The sequence below is a fragment of the Mandrillus leucophaeus genome, unplaced genomic scaffold, assembly GCF_000951045.1.
Source record: "Mandrillus leucophaeus isolate KB7577 unplaced genomic scaffold, Mleu.le_1.0 Scaffold150, whole genome shotgun sequence".
NCBI classification, from domain to species: Eukaryota; Metazoa; Chordata; class Mammalia; order Primates; family Cercopithecidae; genus Mandrillus; species Mandrillus leucophaeus.
In genome coordinates, this window is record NW_012101477.1 from 5,118,596 (window position 1) to 5,127,726 (window position 9,131).

Here is a 9,131-nt window from a genome sequence, read left to right on the forward strand (position 1 = left end):
GAACTGAAAAAAGAGGCTGGGTCAGATCACACAGTGCCTTTTTTCTTTTTCCTTATTTTTTTTTGAGCTGGAGTCTTGCTCTGTTGCCCAGACTGGAGTACAGTGGCATGATCTCAGCTCACTGCAACGCCGGCCTCCCAGGTTCAAGTGATTCCCCTACTTCGGCCTCTCAAGTAATGGGGATTACGGTGCATACCACCACGCCCAGCTAATTTTTGTGTTTTTAGTAGAGATGAGGTTTTGCTATGTTGGCCAGGCTGCTCTCTAACTCCTGATCTCAAGTGATCTACAGGCCTTGGCCTCCCAAACTGCTGGGATTAGAGGCATCAGCCACCACACCCAGCCTAATGACACAGTGCCTTATAGGAGAAAACAAAAAAAAAAATGTGTGCCTGCTGTGGACAGGAGGGAGCCATGCAACAACTCAAAGCAGGGAAATGATGTAGAAGATGTATTGGGTCTGGATTCCATGAAATCATTTTCTCACGGTGCCCCAGGATGGCCAGCCCTAGCTGGGAAGGAACACTGAGTTCTCTTACTGGGACATTGACAGAGAGTTGTTTAAGAGGCAGGCAAACATAAAAGGAACTGGGTACCTCTCAACCCCAGAAAGTGATATTCAGGGAGCCAAGGGCAAATCTCTGCTTTCAGAATGGCTGCTGCAGCCAGCAGGCTGGAACCACAGGGTGGAAATTTCAGGCAGGCAGATTTTTGTCTCCCACCAGAAAACTTTTCCAAGGACACAACTGCCATGGAAGGATGACCACAGTCAGCTCCAGTTGCCTCTCTCCAACCCCTCTTTTGGACTTCGTGGGCTACTTACAATTCAATATTTGGAAGTTTCCTTGTGAAAGAAAGGACTGTGCACATCCAAGGGGACATTTTGGTTGCATCATGCTGAGTGCTGAGGAAGCAGCCCGCTCTCTGGAGCCTCCTAGGCCAGCATGGGATAGTGGAGCAGGCACAGGTTGGGCTCCTGGGAGCACAGAAAGGACAGTTGGTTTTCAGCCTAAGGCCTGAAAGAAGGCTTGGAGAGAAATCAATCATTCCTTAGCTGAGGCTTAAAATTGGAGGATGTGGCCGGGCGCGGTGGTTCATGCCTGTAATCCCAGCACTTTGGGAGGCCGAGGTGGGTGGATCACGTGAGGTCACGAGTTTGCGACCAGCCTGGCCAACATGGCAAAACCCCGTTTCTACTAAAAATACAAAAATTAGCCAGGCATGGTGGTGGGCGCCTGTAATCCCAGCTACTCGGGAGGCTGAGGCGGGAGAATCGCTTGAACCCGAGCCCGGGAGGTGGAGGTTGCAGGGAGCCAAGATCGCGCCACTGCACTCCAGCCTGGGCGACAGAGCGAGACTCCGTCTCAAAATACAAAAAAATTGGAGGATGTCGCCACGAAAAGCAGGGAAAGCCTTCCCAGACAGAGGGAAGAGCGCCTGGGAATACAGCGCCTCAAAGGGCACCTGATGCCCTATCCCCGTCGTGCCCCTAGGCCCAGCCCGACCCGCCGCACCCACGGGCCCCGACCGTGGACACTGCAACCACGAGGGGGCACTGCGACCTCCTCCCGGGTGAAATGAAACCCGAGGGCAGGCCCCCCCTCCACCAAGCAAGTAAAGCAAGCCGTTTGAGGGGGTGGCCTGGAAATGAGAGAGAAAAAGTCCTAGAGCAGCAGTGGGATAGACTGAGGCAAACTGAGCTCAGAGCTCCAGTCCCCCCTGGGGAGAGTCACGGTCCACATTTTGGGAGTTAAGAAGATAAAGGGAGTGGGAACCAGAGCCTAGCAACGGGGACAGGCCATCAGATGCCTTTTGAGGCGCTGCATTCCTCTGGCAAGAATCTCTCCGGGCCTCTGTTTCCCCCATCTTAGATGGGCTCTGGGGCAGTCGGGCGCAAAAGGACACGATAGTGTGGCGGGTCCCGGAAAGGGACTCCCCGGGCGGGGTGTTGGAGGGAGGTGGTGACGTAGCCGGACAGGACCTAAAGGAGTTGGGCAAGAGGAGCGGAGGTAGCAGGAGCGTTGGACGGCGGTGTACGCATGCGCATCCTCAGACGCAGGCGTTCTGCGCGCGCGTGCCCGAGAAGCTGACGGTCGCGCATGCGCCCTTGGTTGGCGGGAGTTTCGGAGGCGGTGACAGTGACGTAGAAGGCGGAGACCACTTGACCCCGACCAGGGAGGGTCTGCTGCAGGGGCGCAAGGCGTCCAGGAGTGACCTGGGGCTGTGGAGAGGGACCCGTGGCCTTGTGTTTCAGGTACGGAGGCTCCGGACTGGACGGGCGTCGCCCTGAGGGCGGGAAGTCACAGGCTTGTTCTCTGATGGGGCCCCGCCCGCCGCCGCACTAATCTCTTTGGCGTCGTACTCCTCGGCCCAGCTCGACCCGCCGCACCCCCGGCCCCGACCATGGACACTGGGAGGCCCCGGGGGCGCTGCGACCTCCTTCCAGGTGAAGTGAAACCCGAGGGCAGTCCCCCTTACCAACCCCATTAGAGACTTATCTGCCGAGCCAGGGGTCTAGGCTCCAGAAACAGGGGTGAGGACTAGGCAGAGGCCTGGGGTGACAGGCCTGGGTTCGAATTTCCCTTCTACCCCCAGGCTGGCTGTGTCACAAGCTTGGGCCAGGCTTTTTGCCCCTCTGAACCTCAGTTCCCCTGTCTGCAAAGTGGAGTTAATGGTGCTTACGGAGTTGTGGAGAGGATTAAGTGGAATAATGACGCAGGTAAAGCGCTTACGTAGCACAGATTCTAGCACAGAATAAGCATTTAACAGTTGACAGTTGTTGCTTTTCTAAGCTTGGATCTGTGTGATACAGTCGTTATTATCCAAGTCTGGATCTGTGTGATACGATCATAAGGACTGTGGAGGATTCAGATCCTTGACCGACCCCTCCTTGTTATCTTTTCCTTTTTGTCCCTCTGCATATATTCATATCTTTTTACTTAGCATCACCCACAGACGGATTTCTGCTGGGAGGGAGGGGACGATGAAGAGATGCCTAGGTCACATCCCTGCATTCTTCCAGTCAGTTGTTCATGACAGGCACTAGGAATACAAATACAGCCTGGCTGGGGAGACAGATATGTAAACAAATTTTATAGCCAATGCTACGAAGGCCAAGGGGCGTAGCCACCAACTCTGCCAAAGAGAAGTGATGTGAAAGCTTCATATTTGAGCTAGGTTGGGAAGGATGAATAAGTTTAACAGGTAGAAGGACAGATATGTGCAAAGATTCAGAAGTAATATAGGGAATAGGAGTGGGAGGAGAGAGCAGGAATGGGTAAATTGGGGCTAGTTTACCTAAGGTGTTGAGTACCCTTTGGAAAAGTCCCGGCAGCTGTCTAAGGAATAGACTGGGCCGGGCATGGTGGCTCAGGCCTGTAATCCCAGCACTTTGGGAGGCCGAGTCGGGCGGATCACCTGAGGTCAAGCGTTCGAGACCAGCCTGGCCAATATGGGGAAACCCCATCTCTACTAAAAATACAAAAATTAGCTGAGTGTGGTGGCGGGCACCTGTAATCCCAGCTACTCAGGAAGCTGAGGCAGGATAATTGCTTGAACCTGGGAGGTGGAAGTTGCAGTGAGCCGAGACTGCGCCACTGCACTCCAGCCTCGGCGACAGAGTGAGACTCCACCTCAAAAAAAAACAAAAACAAAGAATAGACTGGAGAGGGGCAGCTGGAGGTAGACAAACTAGTGGAGAGACTGTTAGATAGTGGCAGGGACCAGAAATTATGAGACCTGAACTAAACTAGTAACAGTGAGGCTGGGCGTGGTGGCTCACGCCTGTAATCCCAGGACTTTGGGAGGCCTAGGCTGGTTGGTCACTTGAGGCCAGGAGTTTGAGACCAGACTGGCCAACATGGGGAAACCCTGTCTCTACTAAAAATGCACAAATTAGCCAGGCATGGTGGTGCACGCCTGTAATCCCAGCTACTCAGGAGGCAGAGGCAGGAGAATCACCTGAACTGGGGAAGAGGAGGTTTCAGTGAGCCAAGATTGCGCCACTGCACTCCAGCCTGGGCAACAGAGCAAGACCGTGTCTCAAAATAATAAATAAACCAGTAACAGTGAGAATGGAGAAAAGATTTAGAGACTGTTTATAGAACAGTTAGGACTTTGGATCTGGAGAACTAAGAATGAGAAGTAATGGATGATGTGGTTTTTCTAGTTTGGAAGACCAGGTAGACCATAATGTCATCAATGGAATTAGGGACTAGTTAAACACAAAGTAACTGGGAAGTAAGGTAGGGTGTGTGTTCAGGGAGATTTGAATATTTCTAGCAATAAAGTGTATAGAAATTCAGAAGAGGAGGTGATGGCCCCTGCTGATATTCTCTGTCAGGAAGGTGGACAAGGGTAGCTCGGAGAGGCTGGAAAGCACACGGCCTAAGACTGCAGCTGAAATGTGAAGAACAGATCACTTCATTTTCCTATTTTCAGAGTTTCCCACCTAGGATGACTTCAGTGACTAGATCAGAGATCATAGATGGTAAGTACTATAGTGAAATTCAGTACCTCTTACCTTGGGTTCAGGCTTCTGAGCTATGCCCAAATCTTTCCTGGCTCCTGGTGGATTTGGAATCACATACTCATTTGCAGAGATGCTTTATTTATGTTTCCACGATCTAGGGGCATACATTGACTTTTTCCATTTTTTGCACAAATAGTTGTGGCGGGTTTGATTTTGTATTTTGACTTTTTTATAACAAATGCTAGAAAAAGGACCAGTGATGTCTAAGACTCATGATCATCAATTGGAATCAAGTCTCAGTCCTGTGGAAGTGTTTACTAAAACATCTGCCTCCCTGGAGATGCATCAAGGCGTTTCAGAGGAAAGAATTCACCTTGGCTCTAGCCCTAAAAAAGGGGAAAATTGTGATCTCAGCCACCAGGAAAGACTTCAGTCGAAGTCCCTTCATTTGTCCCCTCAAGAACAATCTGCCAGTTATCAAGACAGGAGGCAATCCTGGCGGCGATCAAGTATGAAAGAAACGAACCGGCGGAAGTCGCTGCATCCCATTCACCAGGGCATCACAGGTGGGGTGCTGTGTACACAAGGCAGTGAGGTTCCAGTTCAGATAAGAGACAGGTTCCAGCTCAGATAAGAGGCAGTGAGGTATGGCAGAAAGTGTAGGAGAATAGACATGACTTGCTACTTTATAAGTACTGATGTCGAACACCTAGTAAATGTTCAGTATTACTGCTATTTCTTTTTAAGAGACAGGATGTTGCTGTGCTGTCTAGGCTGGACTTGAACTTCTGGGCTCAAGCAGTCATCCCAGTTCCGCCTCCCAAGTAGCTGGGACTACAGGCGTGAGCCACTGCACCTGGTTTACTACTTATGTTATTAGCTGCCACAAATAAATTTCTAATTATTCAATATTCACCTGCTAGGATGAGAGACATTAAAGATTTCTTTCTGTGGTTTTCTATCTCATACCGTAAAGTGGAGCGGAAGATAGTTGGGTTGATACCTGGTTTTAGCCTTTATAACTGAAAATATCTCAGGGAAGATGCACATACAAATATCTAGAGTGGGCCATGCCTGTAATCCTAGCACTTTGGGAGGCAGGAGGATTGCTTGAGTCCAGGAGTTTGAGGACAACCTAGGCAAAATGGCAAGACCCCATCTGTACAAAAAGTTTTTTAAAAAATAGCAGGGCATGGTGGCACGTACCTGTAGTCCCAGCTACTGGAGAGAGGCTGAGGCAAGAGGATTACTTGGGCCCAGGAATTCAAGGCAGCAGTGAGCTATGATTGTGTCACTCAATCTATGCTGGGTGACAAAGTAAGACCCCTGTCTCTAAAAAATTTTGTCTCTTTTTCCCTACCCCCTCTCTCTTCCCTCCTCCCTTGCTGCACCCCCCACCCCGCCTCACTTTCTCTCTCTCTCTCTCTCTCTCTCTCTCTCTCTGTGTGTGTGTGTGTATCTAGAGTGAAAAACTTAGTTTTTAGGGATGCTATACAGAATGTGATTTGTGTCATTTTGTGTGAATTTACAATAGTAACTATATCTTAGTAAGCATCAAAGTACAGAATATAACGTGGAAAGGCTTGCATATTTCAGGAAGACTATACTAGCTCTGTGGTGTTGAGTAAATTACTTAACCTTCTTTGCCTTAAGGTCCTCATCAGCAGCTTAGAGGTGAAATAGTACCTATCTTATATAACACAGTATTTGGCAGATAGTAAGCCCTTAAATGTTAAGCTATTGTGATTAGTTTTAAGGTATCATCCCATTTCCAAGTGGTCTGATGCACAGAAGGAAATCTGGGTAAAGATAGCCACTTAGCACATCAGAAAATTGCTGCCACAAGGCCCATGTACTTTAGTCCTTAGATGTGCTGAGAAAACATCAGTGCATCCCAAGATTAGCCCTACCTTTAGCTCTATGCCAGAGCATTTAGACTTAAACAGAAAAGCACCAATGTAATAAGACTGGTTATTGCCTGGTTATTTCTGGCAACTTGCCAGGTTTCCTTGGTTATAGGCAGAAAGTATCCTGTTTTTCTTGACTAACAGCAGTGACAATTAAGAGACAAGAACTTTAAAAACACAACCAGCTGAACCTAGAGGGCAAAAAGACATGTAGCTCTCATAATTCACAAGGCAAAATTCCTTTGCTATGTAATAATTGTTTTCAAATGGACATAATTTTAAAAAACGGTATCTACATCTTGCAATTGGTTAGGGATTCAGTTGCATAATTATGTAAAATGCTCACCCAGTTCAGTCTGATAACTCACTGTATGACCTTGGGCAAGTTACCTTTCACTTTGTGCCTGTGTCATTATCTGTCATCTGAATGGAATTCATAGGATACTTGCCTCAAGGTTTAATGAAATATGTATGTAGCATTTCATAAAATCCTTTTTATATAGCAAGTGTTCAAAAAATGTTAGCTATTAATGCTATTATTAGGTCATTATAGAGAGGCAGTGTGGTAATAGTGGGAAAAACACAGATATTAGTGACAGACTTGGGTTTGAATTCTGGCTCCACCAATTTCCAGTTTCTGGCCTCAAACAAGTCATTTCCCCTCAGAGCTGCAGTTTTCCCATTTGTAAAATGGAACTTTATAATAGTACTCTTACAGTACAAAGTGTTTAAAGCACATTGCAGTGCCTGTCTTATAAAAATGCTCAAATGTGGCCAGGCACGGTGGCTCACACCTGTAATCCCAGCACTTTGGAAGGCCAAGGCGGGCAGATCACCTGAGGCCAGGAGTTCAAGACCAGCCTGGCCAACATGGGGAAGCCCTGTCTCTACTAAAAATATAAAAAATTGCCTGGGTTTGGTGGCGCATGCTTGTAGTCCCAGCTACTGCAACCTCTCGGCTCACTGCAGCCTCTGCCTCCTGGGCCCTTTTGATTCTTGTGCCTCAGCCTCTGGAGTAGCTAGGATTACAGGCGCATGCCACCACTCCTGGCTGATTTTTCTGTTGTTAGTAGAGACAGGATTTCACCATGTTGTCCAGGCTGGTCTCCAGCTCGTGGTCTCAAGTGATCCCATGCCTTGGCCCCAGAGTGTTAGGACTATAGGCGTGAGCCACCGTAGCCAGCCAATACAAAGATTCCTATAACTTTTTTTTTTTAAAGTTTGGATGCACAAATGGGTAAACTTCATTCCTCAGTGATCCTGCAAAAATTAGAATTCTGTCTTTAACTAAAGAAGGCTATTCTTGCCTTAAGTTGGATTTATCAAGAGGGAGGACACTTTTTAGTTTTGTTAGTTGCTAACTATCCATCTCCTTAAATGTGGCTATGTTTTATGTTAGAGCTCAGCCGGTCTATCAGTGTCGATTTAGCAGAAAGCAAACGGCTTGGCTGTCTCCTGCTTTCCAGTTTCCAGGTGAGGTTCTTGTAGCTGGGAAATGTTTTTGTGTTTGTTAACTGCTATTGTGACGATCTTTTTTTTTTTAAGATGGATTCTGATTCTGTCGCCTAGGCTGGAGTGCAGTGGTATGATCTTGACTCACTGCAACCTCCACCTCCCAGGTTCAAGTGATTCTCCTGCCTCAGCCTCCCGAGTAGCTGGGACTACAGGCACGTGCCACCATGCCCAGCTAATTTTTGTACTTTTAGTAGAGATGGGATTTCACTGTGTTGGCCAGAATGGTCTCGATCTCCTGACCTCCTGATCCGCCCGCCTCGGCCTCCTAAAGTGCTGGGATTTCAGGCATGAGCCACCGTATCCAGCCCTTAATTTTTTGTATTTTAGTAAAGATGAGGTTTCACCGTGTTGCCCAGGCTAGTCTTGAACACCTGAGCTCAGGCAGTCCACCCACCTCGGCCTCCCAAAGTGCTAGGATTACAGGTGTGAGCCACCGCGCCCAGACTTTTTTTAAGTTGTATTGTGTATTATGTGGCTACCAGGTACTTACATCAGTTTAGATAAGCAGGTAATTTGTATGAATTAAATAACCTTTTTTTTTTCCTAACGGAAAGTCAAAATCTATAGTCCAAGCAACAAAGGATTTTTTTGTTTGTTTGTTTTTTGTTTTTTTGAGATGGAGTCTCGCTCTATCAGCAGCCTGGAGTGCAGTGGCACAATCTTGGCTCACTGCAACCTCCGCCTCCCAGGTTCAAGAAGTTCTCCTGCCTCACCCTCCCGAGTAGCTGGGACTACAGGCATGCACCACCATGCCCAGCTAATTTTTTTTGTATTTTTAGTAGAGACGGGGTTTCACCATGTTGGCCAGGATGGTCTCCATCTCCTGACCTTATGATCCGCCTGCCTCAGCCTCCCAAAGTGCTAGGATTACAAAGAGGTTTTTTTTTTTTATTATTATTTTTTCTTATCTTTTTATTTGTTTCTGTGAAAAGTCTTATGTGTAAAAATTAAATCATATTTAGTATTTAGTTTCATATTTATTAAACATCATAAAGTGACATAAATTTAGGACTGGCCTGGAAATTTTTGGTGGTTGTACTAAAAATGCTTTTCTTTATTTAGTTCTCTATTCAGAAACTTGAACCTTTCCTAAGGGACACTAAGGGCTTCAGTCTTGAAAGTTTTAGAGCCAAAGGTAAGTTGCTAACAGATAAGTGAGCTTTGACCCTGGGCAGTCAAAGCTTTGCTCACAGCAGCCCCATTTACAGAAGCTGCTGCCTTATAAAACTAGCTCCCCC

General features: G+C 47.6%; 1 protein-coding gene across 5 annotated transcripts in view; it reads left to right on the forward strand.

Annotated features, from left to right (window-relative positions):
• The first annotated feature begins 2,088 nt into the window (after positions 1 to 2,088).
• DSN1 (DSN1, MIS12 kinetochore complex component) overlaps positions 2,089 to 9,131 on the forward strand; it is a 25,352-nt gene continuing 18,309 nt past the window's right edge. Inside the window, exons 1-5 of one of the 5 annotated variants that reach the window (XM_011975015.1) lie at positions 2,095 to 2,254; positions 4,441 to 4,489; positions 4,717 to 5,037; positions 7,778 to 7,851; positions 8,956 to 9,028. In XM_011975015.1, coding sequence (XP_011830405.1) covers positions 4,456 to 4,489; positions 4,717 to 5,037; positions 7,778 to 7,851; positions 8,956 to 9,028 — 502 coding nt within the window. In that variant the 5' untranslated portion in view covers positions 2,095 to 2,254; positions 4,441 to 4,455. Of the gene's footprint in view, positions 2,534 to 4,440; positions 4,490 to 4,716; positions 5,038 to 7,777; positions 7,852 to 8,955; positions 9,029 to 9,131 lie in introns of all 5 variants that reach the window. The other 4 variants (XM_011975016.1, XM_011975018.1, XM_011975019.1 and 1 more) reach the window with 4 other exon arrangements.